This window comes from Anomaloglossus baeobatrachus, chromosome 9 (genome assembly GCF_048569485.1).
Source record: "Anomaloglossus baeobatrachus isolate aAnoBae1 chromosome 9, aAnoBae1.hap1, whole genome shotgun sequence".
Lineage (NCBI taxonomy): Eukaryota > Metazoa > Chordata > Amphibia > Anura > Aromobatidae > Anomaloglossus > Anomaloglossus baeobatrachus.
Genome location: NC_134361.1, coordinates 203627988 through 203646358, shown reverse-complemented (window position 1 = coordinate 203646358; position 18371 = coordinate 203627988). Strand labels below are relative to the sequence as shown.

General features: G+C 40.8%; 2 protein-coding genes across 2 annotated transcripts in view; one reads left to right on the top strand and one right to left on the bottom strand.

The window, feature by feature from the left end:
• CACNA1F (calcium voltage-gated channel subunit alpha1 F) overlaps positions 1-7595 on the bottom strand; it is a 143767-nt gene extending 136172 nt beyond the window's left edge. Inside the window, exons 1-2 of the mRNA XM_075324283.1 lie at positions 7447-7595; positions 2753-3029 (exon numbers count right to left, since the gene is read on the bottom strand). Coding sequence (XP_075180398.1) covers positions 2753-3029; positions 7447-7474 — 305 coding nt within the window. The 5' untranslated portion in view covers positions 7475-7595. The remainder of the gene's footprint in view (positions 1-2752; positions 3030-7446) is intronic.
• Positions 7596-14044: 6449 nt separating this feature from the next.
• The window catches only part of CCDC22 (CCC complex scaffolding subunit CCDC22), a 33911-nt gene continuing 29584 nt past the window's right edge, over positions 14045-18371 (top strand). Inside the window, exon 1 of the mRNA XM_075322885.1 lies at positions 14045-14323. Within this exon, the coding sequence (XP_075179000.1) occupies positions 14274-14323 (50 nt within the window). The 5' untranslated portion in view covers positions 14045-14273. The remainder of the gene's footprint in view (positions 14324-18371) is intronic.

The window sequence follows — 18371 nt, the reverse complement described above, 5'->3', positions numbered from 1 at the left end:
GAAGTGCCGGGCATTCTGAGCCTAAAGTGAGACTGTGACAACGGACACAGGTACACGCGTCACCGCCGATGACGCTGGGTAATGGGCATTGAATAGCATGTTAGTATACCCCTGTGGGCGTTCTAACATGCTATGAGGACGGACTAGTCAGGGTAAAATCACGCCCTTGCGACTAGTCCCTGCGCTCATTAGCATATCATAAAGGATCTTTAGAAATACTTTTTCTAAAGATCTCTTTATCTTTGCTACTAGATACTGCTCGTGGGTTCTGGGCACATATTGGACCTGACAGGTTCCCTTTAACCGAAGTTGATTGCTAGAGATGATCAAATCGGATCTGCAAAACCCAGGTCAGTTTTCCGAAATGGCTGGACGGAGCCCCTGCAGTCCACCTCCTGCCTTACGGCATCCATGGCCCCTCTGTCGATTAGCCGGCTAGTAAAAAGAGGAGCCACAGGAGGTGGACCCCGGGGTTCACGCCCTCCTGTTTTGGAAAACTGACCTGACCGGCGGACCAGGGTCCCGCAAATCAATTCACTCATCTCTAGAAACTGGCAAAAAGTTCAGTAACTCCTCTCTCCAAGTGTGATGATATCATAGGAAAACATCCACGAACCGATTGTATGGGGCCATCTAGACCCCTATGGTGGTCTGCTTAACACATGTCCAGCAGATGTTGGGATTTTCCAGTGAAATAACGTCCTAGATTTCTCTAGGTTTAGCAATAATGGAAGTTTGACAACTGCAAAAAAAAAAGACTATCAAGAAAGCAAGAGGCCAAGTATCAAACTAAAGGTGGAGATGGTTCCCCGAGACGTCCAATATGTTCTGCCCTCTTACCACATCATTTAATAAATCACGTGAATATTAAAGAGTTCCTCTTCCCTACAAAGAAAAAAAAGTGTTGCTCTGGAGGACCTGTTCAGAATGGGGACTGTGTAGTTCCTAGTTTTCCCTGCGGAGGCACTGTAGTGAGAAACAATGCCGAATGTAACGCTCACAGCTGGACCCACTGGACCACAGGGTAGGACCTGGGCTTACCCTTTAGTAAGAGGGGCTTAACTAAAGCGAATACTGCAAGGCGGACACCAGTTACCACTCCCAGGGCAGTGACCTGGACTGTGGCAGCTGCCCCGAAGACAGGAGGCAGACTCGGGTACGGACACAAATGAGGGCAGGTACCGGTGGAATGACCGATGCAGACAGGCAAGCTGGTACGGACAGGTATGGTGGGCACGGCTGGGGCACATAGGGCTGGGAAGGCAAGTACAAGTGACTGACACAGGGATAGTAGGACCTGACAACTAGCTAGTAGGAGTAGTCTGGTAGCCAACTAACTGAGGACGTTGCCCAGGCACCTCCCCTAATGGGAGGGTGCCTTAACCACATAGTGTCTCTCAGCCATAGACTGAAAGGCATTTCCTGAAAATAGCACACCAGCTCTTTAAGAGGAGGGCCGGTGAGCACGCGCGTGCCCTAAGTACACTCTCAGGACACCCAATATGGCCATCAGTGTCTTAAAGGGGTTGTCATCCAGATTACTGAAGAATAAAATTACAAATCTGCTTCCTATGAAAAAATGAGGACGAAAACAGATATTGCTTCATAGCTAAGTATATACCATTCTGGAATCTGAGATTATTATGATTGTTATGGTGGCCATATTGGTTGTCACTGGCTTTCACTAGAAAAAGATAGAACCAAGACACTGAGATATACTTACAAATGTGTTTAAAAGAGGTAGTCAAGTAGTATTTTTTTTTTTGTTACCTTTATGTCCTAATTTTTTTATATTTCAGCAATATACCTTGTTATGTATATCCTCTGCCAGTTTCGATATAAATCATGGGACTCTTGGACCCCTTTCCAGCGACATGGCCATTTACATGTGTGAGAGAATACAATCCATTTTGTTCTTAAAGAAACCATCTTGTCTTATAACTGAATGATGTCATAGGGCTCAGCTAACACTGATGGGCGGGGAAGTCTCACATTTCTATACACACCCCTGCAGCTCTTATTGGTGCATAGTTCAGAGGAGTCATTTCTTTGTTAGAGGTACTATATAAACTGGTCACATGCTGCAATAAAGCAGTACACCACAAAGCGTGTGTGCTGAACTGATTTACTGATCTCTCGTAAAACAAATCTTACTAATTTGGAGTTCCAATGTCATAGAAGGAGTGTATTTCGCTCACACATGCCATGACTTTATCCTATTTCATGTGATTTTACCCTGTTCATCTGGGTCTTTCTCCAATGCACAAGTCATGGACATGGGCTAAAGTGGAGCTTACGGCACATGTATGGTGAGAAAGACCCCATCAGGCTGCCCATGTATGGGACATCCATATGCCATGTAATGGGACATATCGCCGGGAGATGGGACCGAGCAAGGGCGGCAAATAATTTACAACATACGGTATATTCCAAAAATATCTAAAATTGTAATTTAGCGATTTTAAAAAAGTTGTCCGGGAACATCACTTTAAGGGATTGTCCACTACTTTGATACTGATGACCCATCTATAGGATGGGATCATCAATAACAAATCGGTGGGGTCTGCTCAACTGTTATCACCTCCATAAACAATGTATAGAGCCGGAATAGGACACTGTTTAGTGGCCGCTCCTGGGTATTGAAGCTCACTTAAAAAAAGTGAACAATCCCTTTAAGGGGAGCTTTTACATTTAACCATTTTACATAGAATTTAAGAAAATTGCGCGAGATATAAAACCGTCTGAAGGATACTTCCATTCAACAATACTGATGGACGCTCTTCGGATGGGATTGCTGAGGTACAAACAAAAAAGGGCTCTAGGACTCCGGTGAACCCCGCTGCCTCCTTGGTTCTTGTGCTTGCTGTAATGCTGCCGCTTCTTCTGGGCTTGTGAGCTGCTTGTTGAGTTGAGTGTATCAGTGCCATTCATCACCACTCCGTCCATAGAGTAACGCCAACAAGTCAACACATTTTCCGCCGTTTCCATAAAAGGCTCCGCCTCCTCACTGGAGTACGGAGGGGCGGGGCCTGCAAAATATAATATAGGTTAATAATGTATGTCACATTCCATCCTTTCTAAATTCTAAAATGTCATCAAATGATCCAGGGTCGTATTTCTGTCCAACCACTTCACCTATGCCTCCACCTGGTTCCAGTCATTGCACTGATTACCCATTCATTACAGAATACAATACAAACTTATCTCTCTTGACCACAAAGCTCTCCACAGTTCTGTACCACTCTATATCTCATCCCTCATCTCTCTCTATCAATCTACATCTGCTCTCCAATACATCCTGAGAAAAGCAGCCAGGGTCGTATTTTTGTCCAGCCACTTCACCGATGTCTCCACCTGGTTCCAGTCATTGCACTGGTTACCCATTCGCAACAGAATACAATACAAACTTATCTCTCTTGCCCACAAAGCTCTATACAGTTCTGCATCACTCTATATCTCATCCCTCATCTCTATCAATCTACACCTGCTCTCCAATACATCCTGAATGAAGCAGCCAGGTTGGTATTTATGTCCAGCCACTTCACCGATGTCTCCACCTGGTTCCAGTCATTGCACTTGTTACCCATTTGCTATAGAATACAATACAAACTTATCTTTCTCACCTACAAAGCTCTCCACAGATCTGCCCCACCCTATATCTCATCCGTCATCTCTATCTATCACTCTATACCTGCTCTCCAATCCATCCTGAATGAAGCAGCCAGGGTGGTATTTATGTCCAGCAGCTTCCCTGATGCCTCCACCTGGTTCCAGTCATTGCACTGGTTACCCATTCACTTTAGAATATAATACAAACACAAACTCATAACTCTCACCCACAAAGCTCTCTACAGTTCTGCACTTCCGTATATCTCATCCCTCAACACAATCTATCACTCTACACTTGCTCTCCAATACATCCTGAATGAAGCAGCCAGGGTCGTATTTATGTCCAGCTACTTGACCAATGCCTCCACCTGGTTTCAGTCATTGCACTGGTTACCCATTCGCTACAGAATACAATACAAACTTATCTCTCTCGCCCACAAAGCTCTATACAGTTCTGCACCACTCTATATCTCATCCCTCATCTCTCTCTGTCAATCTACACCTGCTCTCCAATACATCCTGAATGAAGCAGCCAGGGTCGTATTTTTGTCCAGCCACTTCACCGATATCTCCACCTGGTTCCAGTCATTGCACTGGTTACCCATTCACTATAGAATACAATGCAAACACAAACTCATAACTCTCACCCACAAAGCTCTCCACAGTTCTGCACCCCCGTATATATCTCATCCCTCAGCTCAATCTATCACTCTACACCTGCTGTCCAATGCATCCAGAATGAAGCAGACAGGGTGGTATTTATGTCCAGCCACTTGACCAATGCCTCCACCTGGTTCCAGTCATTGCACTGGTTACCCATTCGTTATAGAATACAATACAAACTTATATCTCTCTCACCCACAAAGCTCTCCACAGTTCTGCACCGGCCTATATCTCATCCCTCAACTCATTCTATCACTCCTAATTCTTCTGCTCTTTAAATTTGGGTGGTTGTGCTGAGATTTTTTTCTACAATTTTTCGAACATCAGCATTGGCCATACACCTTCCAGGCCGAACTCTGCCCACTTTAGGGACTGGCGTAAAACCACCAAAGCCCTGATTCATCGTTGCCTTTGCATCTTTTACTCCTGGACTAAAAATGGCTCTAATAACTTTTTATATTTGCACCTAAAGGATTCATTATTTCATTTGTGCTTTTTTTAAATTATATTTAATTTCATTTTATTTGCATGGTTTTGTCTCTTTTTTTTTTATAGGGTCGTGTTTTTTCTTATCCAAATGTTTTAGCTTAAAGGAGTAATCCCATCTCCAAGATCCTATCCCAATATGAAGTAGATATAATAATAATATTAGCAAATACCTCCAATTAGAAATGTAGTATCATTTGCTTGATTCACTATATCACTTACCTCATGTGCAGGGCATTGCAGGACCTTAGATATCAAGGTTAGGACGACTAGCAACTAACTAACTAAGGGCTCGGTTCTACTTGTGTTTTCCACAGACGAGTTCAATCCGATAAAACATCGGATTGCTCTCATTCTAGTGCAAAACTATGGGGCAGCGTCCATCTGCGATTGATTTCTCATGCCATATCGGCATAAGCAATGAATCGCAGCATGCTGTGTTTGGCAGCGAGTCTCAGCTCACAAGTCTATGTGAAACATCGCACTGCACTCACATGTCATTCGACCGCAGTGTGATGTACGCAGAGACAGGCCAGGGAGGAGATGGAAAAAGTGCTCCCTCCCTCTCCTCTGCAGCTGTGATCTGATCGAAAGATCGGATCACAGTCGCATGACCCTCTGCTGACACTCTCAGCAGAGGGTCATAAGCATATCGATTCCGATGTTCTCTCATTGCAAGTTATGTATAAGTGGAACTGAGCCCGAACTGTGATTATATGTGTAGTCATAACCATGGATACCTAAGATCCTGCAATGCCCTGCACATGAGGTGAGAAAGATTGCTAATCAGGAGAACTATACTACATTTCTAATTAGAGTTTTTTGCTAATTTTATTACGCCTACTACATATTAGAATAGGATGTTGGAGATGTGAATACCCCTTTAATGCATCACTTGCAACTCAAAAAAAGGTCACAAAACATTTGCACAATTGCACTCCGATCCCCTACTGCTTTACATCTGAGTGTACTATTATCTTTTGCGTAGTTGAAGATTAATATGTATTTTTAAAGCTTCGTGTCACTCTTTTGCTCTAAAAAGAAAAAATAATAGAAAAAATAATATTTAATTTTGTGAAAAAAAAAAAAAATCATCAACCTGCCTGCACCATTTTGGTGAAATTTTTTTTTAATAAATTTGTAGTGAAAACAAAGAGATGTCCCTTAAAAAAAAAGTAAATAATGAATCGGGGACCAAAAGTTGCCAAATTCTGAGACTTCTTGAGAAGTTTTAGGCAGGAAAATTGTCGAAAACGTGACATAAGCACCTGAATAAATAGGTATAATCAAAGGGGTTGTCCTCTACTTTTACACTGATGGCCTATCCTTAGGAGAGGACATCAATGTCTGATAGGCTGGGGTGCGACACCCCGCACGAACACCGTTCAGCTGTTCTCGGTCCCAGCAGCGGACAGCTGGTAATGTTCAGTTCTGGAGCCGTTCCGACTTCTGATAGCGGCCGCGGCCGGATACTGCACATGCGCCTCCTATTGATTAGAATAGGTGGCGGATGTGCAGTACCCGGCTGCGGCCACTATCAGAAGATGGAGCAGCTTCAGAACTGAGCGCTTCCGGCTGCCTGCTGTCACAGAAAACAGCTGATCGTTGGGGGTGCGGGGTGTCGGACCCCAGCCAATCAGACACTGATGACCTATCCTAACGAAAGGCCATCAATGTAAAAGTAGTGGACAACCCCTTTATGAAAAAATATGGCAAAAACTATTTTTTACAACTCCACATACAATCTAATGATATCATCGTTTATATGCTGTCAGCATATAAAAAGGGCCACTTTTATATGAGCCCAACATCCAACATCAAGGTGTCATAAGGGATACACAATCGCGTGATATCATCGTTTATATGCTGTCAGCATATAAAAAGGGCCACTTTTATATGAGCCCAACATCCAACGTCAAGGTGTCATAAGGGATACACAATCGCGTGATATCATCGTTTATATGCTGTCAGCATATAAAAAAGGCCAATTTTATGTGAGCCCAACAGCCAACATCAAGGTCTCATAAGGGATACAGAATCGCGTGATAGCATTATTCATATGATGTCAGCATATAAAAAAAGTCCACTTTTATGTGAGCCCAACAGCCAACATCAAGGTCTCATAAGGGATACACAATCGCGTGATATTATTGGTTATATGTTGTGAGCATATAAAAAAGGCCACTTTTATGTGAGCTCAATAGCCAACATCAAGGTCTTATAAGGGATACACAATCGCGTGATATCATCGTTTATATGCTATCAGCATATAAAAAAAGGCCACTTTTATGTGAGCGCAACAGCCAACATCAAGGTCTCATAAGAATACACAATCACGTGATATCATCGTTTATGTGCTGTCAGTATATAAAAAAAGGCCACTTTTATGTGAGCCCAACAGCCAACGTCAACATCTCATAAGGGATATGCCTTGACGTTGGCTGTTGGGCTCACATAAAAGGGGTCTTTTTTATATGCTAAGTATATCAATTTTTCTGTCTTTTCTTAGCAGCAATGCATAAATTCCTATATACTGCAAGTATGCGTGTCACAATGGTTGGCCTATCCTTTAACCTTGCTGTTCTCTCACCTATCAATCACTTTTTAGCAACGAGTAACGATTACTTTATGACATATCTTCAGTCGTTTCCTAAAACTGGATATCTACTCCATAAATGCGAGTCTTACCCGTCCCATTTTTCTCAGGTTCTGACATCTTCACAGGAACGACCTGTCGCCGGTCATCAGTTTCTTATGGGTGCATTGGGCGGTCTGTCCTTACAAATAGGCCGGCAGCCCTGGACCGTATCCTATCATTCTGTATATCCGTCCTCTTCATCAGGCTGCAGAGGAAAATGACAGAGATTATCGGACAGACGGTACAAGCAGTACGTGGAGGAATTTGGAATGCACAGTATGGGTGCACTTTAGTTGGTCAACGTTATGGCGCATCAAAGATGGGGATAGGGTGAGTTACCTGGTGGTAAATAAGGGGGCAGTCTCCTCTCCATTTTTTTTTTGCTCTTCGCTGCCCAGCAATGCCCAGCTCCAGCTGGGTGCCCAGAGACTTCTCTCGTCTCTTCCCTCCCTCCACCAGGGGATTACCACAGATTGAATGCTGAGCCTTTAAAACAGGTGGGGGGAGGGAGTGGGGGGGGGGGGCAGAGACATAGGGAACGTGTAGAGGATGCAAAGCCTCATTATATTTATATAGAGATTTGCAGATTTATAGGAAGAGACAAGCATTGAGATACAGTACAAGGTGGCTATGGGATTACCCATAGGGTGAGAACGAAGGAGTCAGCACCCGTTTCATAAAATTATCAAGACATAGTGGAAAATAACCCTATATTTAGGAATGGAAACGTTTCATATAGTGTATCTATAGACCAGAGGGCGGCTCCAATACCGAGACCCTTGGCCGACTTCCAATGGGACCCACTTTGCTTCCGATTTTTCCCTCTTCTTATTCAAGAGTTATAACTTTTTATTTTTTGGTTATTCTTTATTTATATACGAGGTGTCGTTTTTTATCACTATGGATTCCATACAACTTTTTATATCTATTTTTGGGGGAAGGGACTGAAAAAACAGCGAATCTGCCATTTCAAATTTTTTTGTTTTGGCGTTGACCGCATAGGATAAATATTCTGATATTTTATTGCTTCGGACATGCCAAATATTTTTTTTTATTCATTATATTTTACTTATTTTATGGAAAAATAGGTTGATATGAAGACATACTGATAGGATTGTAAGCCATAATGGGGACAGTATTGCTAATGTTTGTAAAGCGCTGTGAAATGAATAGCGCTATATAAATTAATATTATTATTATATTATTTTATTGTATTTTTTAATTTTATTTATTTATTTTATTTAGTCACTTTAGGGGACTTGAACCTCTTATTACTTGTACAATACTGTAATATTGCACTTTATGGAAACACAGGTTGATCTGAACTTTTATTGTATTTTTTATTTATTAATTTTTAATTTATTTATATGTTATTTATTTTATTATTTTTTTTATTTATTTAGAGTTTATTTATTTATTCTCTTCAGGGTCCTTGAACCTGTGATTACTTGAACAATGCTGTAATATTGCACTTTATGGAAACACAGGTTGATCTGAACTTTTATTGTATTTTTTATTTATTAATTTTTAATTTATTTATATGTTATTTATTTTTTTATTTATTTATAGTTTATTTATTTATTCTCTTCAGGGTCCTTGAACCTGTGATTACTTGTACAATACTGTAATATTGCACTTTATGGAAACACAGGTTGATCTGAACTTTTATTGTATTTTTTATTTATTAATTTTTAATTTATTTATGTTATTTATTTTATAATTTTTTTTATTTATTTATAGTTTATTTATTTATTCTCTTCAGGGTCCTTGAACCTGTGATTACTTGAACAATGCTGTAATATTGCACTTTATGGAAAAACAGGTCGATCTGAATTTTATTGTATTTTTTTTTTCATTAATTTTAATTTAGTTAGTTGTATTTTACTTATTTATTTAGTCCTTTTAGGGGCCTTGAACCTGCAATTACTTGTACGATACTGTGATATTGCACTTTATGGAAAAATAGGTTGATCTGAAGATTTTTTTTTTAATTTATTTATATGTATTTTATGTAATCCCTTCAGGAACTTGAACCTGTGATTACTGTAATATTGCACTTTCTGGAATAATAGGTTGATCTGAACTTTTAATGTAAATTTTATTTATTTTTTTAAATTATTTTTTATTTATTTTTTTGTATTTTATTTATGTATTTATTTTATTTAATCCCTTCATTGCACTTGAACCTGTGATCACTTGTACAATACTGTAATATTGCACTTTATGTAAAAATAGGTTGATCTGAACTTTTAATGTATTTTTGTTTTATTTATTTTATTTTTTATTTATTTGTATTTTATTTATTTGTTTATTTATTTTATTAATTTATTTATATTTTATTTATTTATTTAATCAATTAATCCCTTCAGGGAACTTGAACCTGTTATTACTTGTACAATACTGTAATATTGCACTTTCTGGAAAAATGGGTTGATCTGAACTTTTAATTTATTTTTTTAATTTATTTTATTTATTTATTTTATTAATTTTTCTTTCTTTCTTTGCATTTTATTTATTTATGTATTTATTTTTATTTAATCCCTTCATTTAACTTGCACATGTGATCACTTGTACAATACTGCAATATTGCACTTTATGGAAAAATAGGTTGATCTGAACATTTATTGTATTTTTTTATTTTATTAATTTGTACTTAACTATTTGTATTTTATTTATTTTATTTAATCCCTTCAGGGAAGAAGCTGAACCTGCGATCACTTGTACAATACTGTAATATTGCACTTTATGGAAAAATAGGTTGATCTGAACTTTTATGGTATTTTTTTATTTATTTATGTTAGTATTTTTTATTTATTTAGTTGCATTTTATTTATTTTATTAATTTATTTTTATTTTATTTATTTAATCCCTTTAGGGAACTTGAACCGTGATCACTTGTACGATATTGTAATATTGCACTTTATGGAAAAATAGGTTGATTTGAACTTTTATGGTATTTTTTTAAATTTATTTATGTTATTATTGTTTATTTATTTATTTAGTTGCATTTTATTTATTTTATTAAATTATTTTTATTTTATTTATTTATTTAATCCCTTCAGGGAACTCAATTGAACCTGTGATCACTTGTACAATATTGTAATATTGCACTTTATGAAAAATTAGGTTGATCTGAACTTTTATGGTACTTTTTTATTTATTTATGTTATTATTTTTTATTTATTTAGTTGCATTTTATGTATTTATTTTATTAATTTATTTTTATTTATTTATTTATTTAATCCCTTCAGGGAACTTGAACCTGTGATCACTTGTACAATATTGTAATATTGCACTTTATGGAAAAATAGGTTGATCTGAACTTTTATGGTATTTTTTATTATGTTATTAATTTTTATTTATTTGTGTTTTATTTATTTTATTAATTTATTTGTATTTTATTTATTTATTTAATCCCTTCAATCCCTTATTTATGTTATTATTGTTTATTTATTTAGTTGCATTTTATGTATTTATTTTATTAATCCCTTTTTTTTTATTTATTTATTTAATCCCTTCAGGGAACTTGAACCTGTGATCACTTGTACAATATTGTAATATTGCACTTTATGGAAAAATAGGTTGATCTGAACTTTTATGGTATTTTTTATTATGTTATTAATTTTTATTTATTTGTGTTTTATTTATTTTATTAATTTATTTGTATTTTATTTATTTATTTAATCCCTTCAAGGAACTTGAACCTGTGATTACTTGTACAATACTGTAATATTGCAGTATATTATAAAATTACCACTCTACTATGAAGCTCAGCCACAGGCTGAGCTTCCTGGATAACAGACACAGTAAATATGGGGCCCTTCAGTAAGCCATGACAGTACTATTTCTAACCCCTTAAATGCCACTGGCACGAAGGGATTAACCTACTATAATCAGAGCTTGGATGTTCACATGTCCATTTTTTTTCGCAAACTGTCTGCAAAAAAACCCCTTGAAAACTAAGATTTTTTTTTCAGATTGCAAAAAAACTTCCTGAAAACAAAGACATGTCTGACTTTGATCTGATTTGTGGATTAAAGTCACCAATTCAAGTCAATTAGTAAGAAACGACAGCAGATGGATATCAGGTATCATTTGATTGTTATATTTTTGGTATTTTTTTGCACATAAAAATGGATGCCATACTGATGGTAAAATCTGGAAGGAAATCTGATACGGCACACTTATGAAAAACTCAATTTTCCTTGCGTGCAATAAGAAAAAAGCCGTAACCGGCCTAATTTTAGAATAGCCATTTGGTTAGTATTAATGGGCAGAGATGGCAGCACGATTGCTCAGTGGTTAGCACTGCAGTCATGCAGCACTGAGGTCCTGGGTTTGAATACCACCAGGGACACCATCTGCAAGGAGTTTGTACGTTCTCCACATGTTTGCGGGGATTTTCTCCGATTTCCTCCTGCACTCCAAAGACATACTGATAGGGAATTTAGATTGTGAGCCCCAATGGGGACAGTGTTCCTGATATATGTAAAGCGCTGCGGAATATGTTAGCGCTATATCAAAATAAAGATCTATTTTGAGATACAGTCTGGACATATTCTCTCTTTTCTGCATTATTTTCTACATAAAACGGCAGCAGAAATTAAATGGTTGTTAGAAATCTCATTCATTTTGCTGTTATTGTAAAACGCTGCATTTTTTCTCCAAAAGGAGTCAAAATTGCTATTAGAAGACCAAAAAAAGACACAAAATGATGTAAAATGAGCCTAAAAAAAAATCAGTTCATTATTATTATTGAAGGGGGAATTTTTGTAGGATCCTAATAAAAAATGTGAGCGAAATTCACTTGTCCTATGCCTATTGAACTCCAAATGAATAAGATTTGTTTTACAAGCGCTCGGGACATCAATACAGCACACACGCTTAGTATGGTGTACTCAAAGAATTCGACTTTATTAGTATATGTTACCAGTTTATATAGGGTCACAGACAAAAGAAATGTTCCCTCTGAACTATGCACTAAGTGCAGTAGGGGTGTAAGAGAATACAATCCATTTTGTTCTTATAACTAAATGATGTAATGGGGTTCAGCTAACACTGATAGGCGGGGAAGTTTCACATTTCTATACACACCCCTGAAGCTCTTATTGGTGCATAGTTTTGAGGAGTTATTTCTTTGTTTGAGGTACTATATAAACTGGTCACTTGATGTAATAAAGCAGACACTTTCAGTACACCACAAAGTGTGTGTGCTGCAATGATTTCCCAAGCGCTCGTAAAACAAATCTTATTAATGTTGAGCTCCAATGGTATAGAAGGAGTGTATTTCGCTCGTGAACAGAAATGTGAAACTTCCCCGCCCATCAGTGTTAGCTGAACCCTATGATGCCATTAGCTATATGACAAAATGGATTCTGTTCTCACAAAAACAATAGTCCATGGAAACTAATCCTGTCTAAGAGCTCATTCACATGTGGCTTTTTTTGTGTACGAGTGTCCTGTATTTTTCGTGGATAGCATTCCTCCCTATGAGAGTCTATGGGGCTATTCTGTGACTTTTTTGGTTCAACGAGTTGTTGGTGCAAAATTGCGGAGACGTGTCCAATGTTGATCTGAGTTTCGTCTCAAAGTCGTCAATGATCGTATATATGTCTGTAAAAGAATTGGACCAAAAATGGCCGGAAAATATGTAGATGCGCCAAATTTACCACAGTGATGAACTGAGCTTGTTACTATTCAAGTCCAAAGCGGTAATACGGCTCCACCCACCCCGAAGTGTACCTGACATTAAAAAGGGACCCACTTTTGGGTATGATTTACATAAATAACCCCCTTACATTCAGGGCTTATGCCAATTTTAATGCCTTTCACGCGTCAATAGCTTTCCAGATGCTTTTGAAATGTGTGTATATTGTATATTTTGGCGCAAATCAATATTACATTAATGTGAGCCCCCCAAAAAGTGTGTTTAGGGTCATATTTGACAATAGTACATGAGGGCCTTTATGTGAGGGAGACCATAAATGTGCGACACGCCATTTTCAAATGAGGTGGAGACACAAATGGTCGTCTATGGAGGCGACTGCCCTGGTTCAGGCTTGCATGGTTGCAGCTCTGGTATTCTAGGCACCTCTTACATTTACTAGGCCCCTTGTTGACGTCATGGCGTCACGTGAGGCCTAGTAGGCGACAGAAGCCTGAGCATACGAATCCCTATTGACTAAGTGCTCACACCCCAGCATCAAAAAATGGACTCCACATGCAAAACGCTTCACATAATTGATGTGACAAATCTGACAGCCAGTAACCTAGCAACCGTAACTATGTTGCAGAAAAAGAACCTGTTACCCATAGCAACCAATCAGCTTCAAGTTCTCAGTTTCCATTATTACCAAATCTGAAAATAAAAGAAAAGCTCTGATTGGTCACTTTATCGCCTTCACTGCTTATTAAAGGAAGTAAAGAATTGGTAATTTTACACACACCCCCTGCAGAATTAGCTGATAATATGATAAACACTTAGATTTTTACATTTATAACGTTGTCACAAACACAGCATGACGTTTTTGACTACATATCCCATCATGCGCCGCGGCAACAGCCCTAGGCAAAGTAACTTCCGGTCACGGGGTCAGGTCTCGTTTCTGAATGGGGAATGTTGCGGCTGCTGAGCGCGTTGCATTGTGGGGCGTGTAGTCCGGAGGTGAGCTGTTTCCTGTGTGCTGTAGTAAGTGGGAATCTATTGAGGGGGCAGTTAGCGGGCTGTCAGCTGCAGGCAGTCACGTCCTCCCCCCTACAGTGCTGCTCACAGACATGGCGCTCTGAGGACTCTGCTCACACATAGGTCAATGCATAGAGACGCAGGAGCAGGGGGCGCGCCGTTATCCTGTGCAGAGACACTGCCCGCTGCTTTGCCATGGAGGAGGTGGACCGGATCCTCGTTCACACTCTGCGGACGTGTGGCACGTAAGTAGCCACCAGGGGGGAACCATGTGATGGAGTGCGGCTGCACCTAGTCTAGGGTCACGTGACTCCTGTCTGCACCATGTGAGCACGTGACCGAGGTGACCCTGCACTCCTGTGACATATACTGTATGTGCATCATTCTGTCGTAGTCATGTCACTTGCATATATACTCACACCCTTACAATGTAATCTGCTGTCACGTGACCTGTGCCTTTAGTTGAGCATTGTCATGTCGCTTGCATATATACTCACACCCTTACAATGTAATACGCCATCACGCACCCTGCGCCTTTCGTTGAGCATTGTCATGTCGCTTGCATATATACTCACACCCTTACAGTGTAATCTGCTGTCACGTGACCTGTGCCTTTAGTTGAGCATTGTCATGTCGCCTGCATACATACTCACACCCTTACAATGTAATACGCCGTCACGTGACCTGTGCCTTTCGTTGAGCATTGTCATGTCACTTGCATATATACTCACACCCTTACATACAATGTAATATGCTGTCACGTGACCTGTGCCTTTAGTTGAGCATTGTCATGTCGCCTGCATACATACTCACACCCTTACAATGTAATACGCCGTCACGTGACCTGTGCCTTTTGTTGAGCATTGTCATGTCACTTGCATATATACTCACACCCTTACAATGTAATACGCCATCACGCACCCTGCGCCTTTCATTGAGCATTGTCATGTCACTTGCATATATACTCACACCCTTATAGTGTAATCTGCTGTCACGTGACCTGTGCCTTTAGTTGAGCATTGTCATGTCACTTGCATATATACTCACACCCTTACAGTGTAATCTGCTGTCACGTGACCTGTGCCTTTAGTTGAGCATTGTCATGTCACTTGCATATATACTCACACCCTTACAATGTAATATGCTGTCACGCACCCTGCGCCTTTACGTGAGCATTGTCATGTCACTTGCATATATACTCACACCCTTACAATGTAATATGCTGTCACGGGACCTGTGCCTTTTTAGTTGAGCATTGTCATGTGACTTGCATATGTATTCACACCCTTCTGTTTTTCTGCACATCTTGTGACCTCCATGCGCGCTCCCTTTTAATAAAGTGAAACTTCCTTCTGAAGACCCTCAATCTGATTCTGAGGACCCCTCCCATCCTACAGCCCTGTAATGGGGCGATCAGCTGATTGTCTTCCCCGGGAAACAGTAAGGGGAAGTGTCACACCGGAGTCACACGGTCACCGCGTCCCAGCTGCACTTTTCTAAAACAATAACCAAACTTTTTTTATTTTACTTTTAATACATTTCTCCCAAATTGTTAAGTTAAGAAAGTTTTCAAATCACTTTATTAGAGAATTTGTGTTAATTCTTGTAAAAATAATTGCATGTAAGTGGTTTCCAAACCTCGGCTTTCCCGGTCTACTTGGCTGACATTGCCATAATCTCATTAGGAGTACAGGTGATGGCAGTGATGGGTCAGCGCCCGTCTACTCCTCTGAGTATAGCCAAAAAGAGAGGAAGAAACGACCAGAAGCCCAATTGCAAAAGTGAAAAGCTTTATTAGGGTAAATGGTGAGCGGCACAATCCAAAAGACACCGATTACAGAAACTCCCAGTAGGTAGATAATCAATCTCTTAGGAACCATATATTAGTTCGCCATATGCACAGTAGATGAAAATAATTATAAACATGGTAAAAATGGGCAGAATTGCCAGAAACCACAGGCATATATATATATGTACAAGAGCGGATGGTACAGCACGTGTAGGAAAAATACACCACGTGGACTCTATTGTGTATTAAATATGAGGACCCTATCGGCCACAAACAGAGCTCACAAGGGCAATGACCCAAGAAATAAATATACCTGGTTAAGAGACCGGGAGGCCTGGACCGGCGTTCACCCGACGGCCGTTTCGGCGGGAAATGCCTTCGTCAGGGGTCGAAGGCATTTCCCGCCGAAACGGCCTTCGGGTGAACGCCGGTCCAGGCCTCCCGGTCTCTTAACCAGGTATATTTATTTCTTGGGTCATTGCCCTTGTGAGCTCTGTTTGTGGCCGATAGGGTCCTCATATTTAATACACAATAGAGTCCACGTGGTGTATTTTTCCTACACGTGCTGTACCATCCGCTCTTGTACATATATATATATATGCCTGTGGTTTCTGGCAATTCTGCCCATTTTTACCATGTTTATAATTATTTTCATCTACTGTGCATATGGCGAACTAATATATGGTTCCTAAGAGATTGATTATCTACCTACTGGGAGTTTCTGTAATCGGTGTCTTTTGGATTGTGCCGCTCACCATTTACCCTAATAAAGCTTTTCACTTTTGCAATTGGGCTTCTGGTCGTTTCTTCCTCTCTTTTTGGCTCATAGTTATCACGACTTGCCCTAGTCCTTTCCAAACCTATACTCACTGATTTTCCTTGTAACAGTATGTACTTAATATCGTTAACATGGATTGGTTGAGAGTTGTTCTTAATCCTCTGAGTATAGGTGTACTCATTAGGAGTACAAATTGCAGTAATGGGTCAGCGCCACTCTCCTTTTCTGAGTTTGTGTATTCATTAGGAGTATTAGATGATGGCAGTGATGGGTCAGCACACATCATCTCCTCCTGAGTTAGGAGAACAGATGATGGCAAGGTTAGGGCGGCGCCCGTCTCCAACCCTGAGTATAGATGTAATCATTAGGAGTACAGATGATGGCAGTGACTGGTCAGCACCCGTCTCCTCCCCTGAGTATAGATGTAATCATTAGGAGTACAGGTGATGGCAGTGACTGGTCAGCACCCGTCTCCTCCCGAGTATAGGTGTACTCATTAGGAGTACAGGTGATGGCAGTGAAGGGTCAGCACCAGTCTCCTCCTCCTGAGTATAGGTGTACTCAGTAGGAGTATAGGTGATGGCAATGACTAGTTAGCGCCAGTCTCCTTCCCTGAGTATAGGTGTGCTCATTAGGAGTACAGGTGATGGCAGTGACGGGTCAGCACCAGTCTCCTCCTCCTGAGTATAGGTGTACTCCACATGAGTGTATTCTGATATCAATGGCAGAACATAGACTGGGGAAAAGCCGGGGTTTGGAAGCCACTAACATCCAATTATTTATTTTTTAGAAGAATGAAGACAAATCCTTTAAGTGTTTTGCTGAGTTTCATAACTTTACATGCTGGAGTAAATTATATAAAAACCCCAAAACAAATGACATTTTCTGCAACCCGCGGGCAGATTCCCAGGGACGGCAGTGCTGGGGTGGGAGCCCACATCTTGCTGACTGCTGGCCCTTTAAAACCCCGCATGGTGCATTCAATGCTAAACCCTGTGATTCCTATACTGAAGGACTATGTCCCCACGCTGACACTGGCTAGTGTGAGGACGTACTTTGCATGTGCTTGTCCAACAGAAGAGGAGTGACCACAGCTGGGTCCCCCCCGCAGGGCGCTCTGCCCCCCCCCCCTTCCCGCAGGGCGCTCTGCCCCCCCCCCCTTCCCGCAGGGCGCTCTGCCCCCCCCCCTTCCCGCAGGGCGCTCTGCCCCCCCCCCTTCCCGCAGGGCGCTCTGCCCCCCCCCCTTCCCGCAGGGCGCTCTGCCCCCCCCCCCTTCCCGCAGGGCGCTCTGCCCCCCCCCCTTCCCGCAGGGCGCTCTGCCCCCCCCCCCTTCCCGCAGGGCGCTCTGCCCCCCCCCCTTCCCGCAGGGCGCTCTGTGCCCCCCCCCTTCCCTCAGGGCGCTCTGCCCCCCCCCCCTTGCAGGGCGCTCTGTCTGGAATGTTGGCGCTCTCCAGTCACTGCTCAGGCCTGTGATTGGTTGCAGCGGTTGGGTGACTAAGCTGAATGCTTCTCTGATGATGTGCCTTTCTATCGCCTGACCTCTGCAGTCAATCGGTCAGGCTAATGTAAGAACGTTCGGTGACATCATCCCTTCCTTGCCCGTCACAAGACCTCATAGAGCGGCCTGTGCTGGGTCTATGGGGTCATCAGCAGGGATTTATGGCCCAGTTTGAGATGGACATATAATATATGTATATATGTGTGTGTGTGTGTATATATATATATA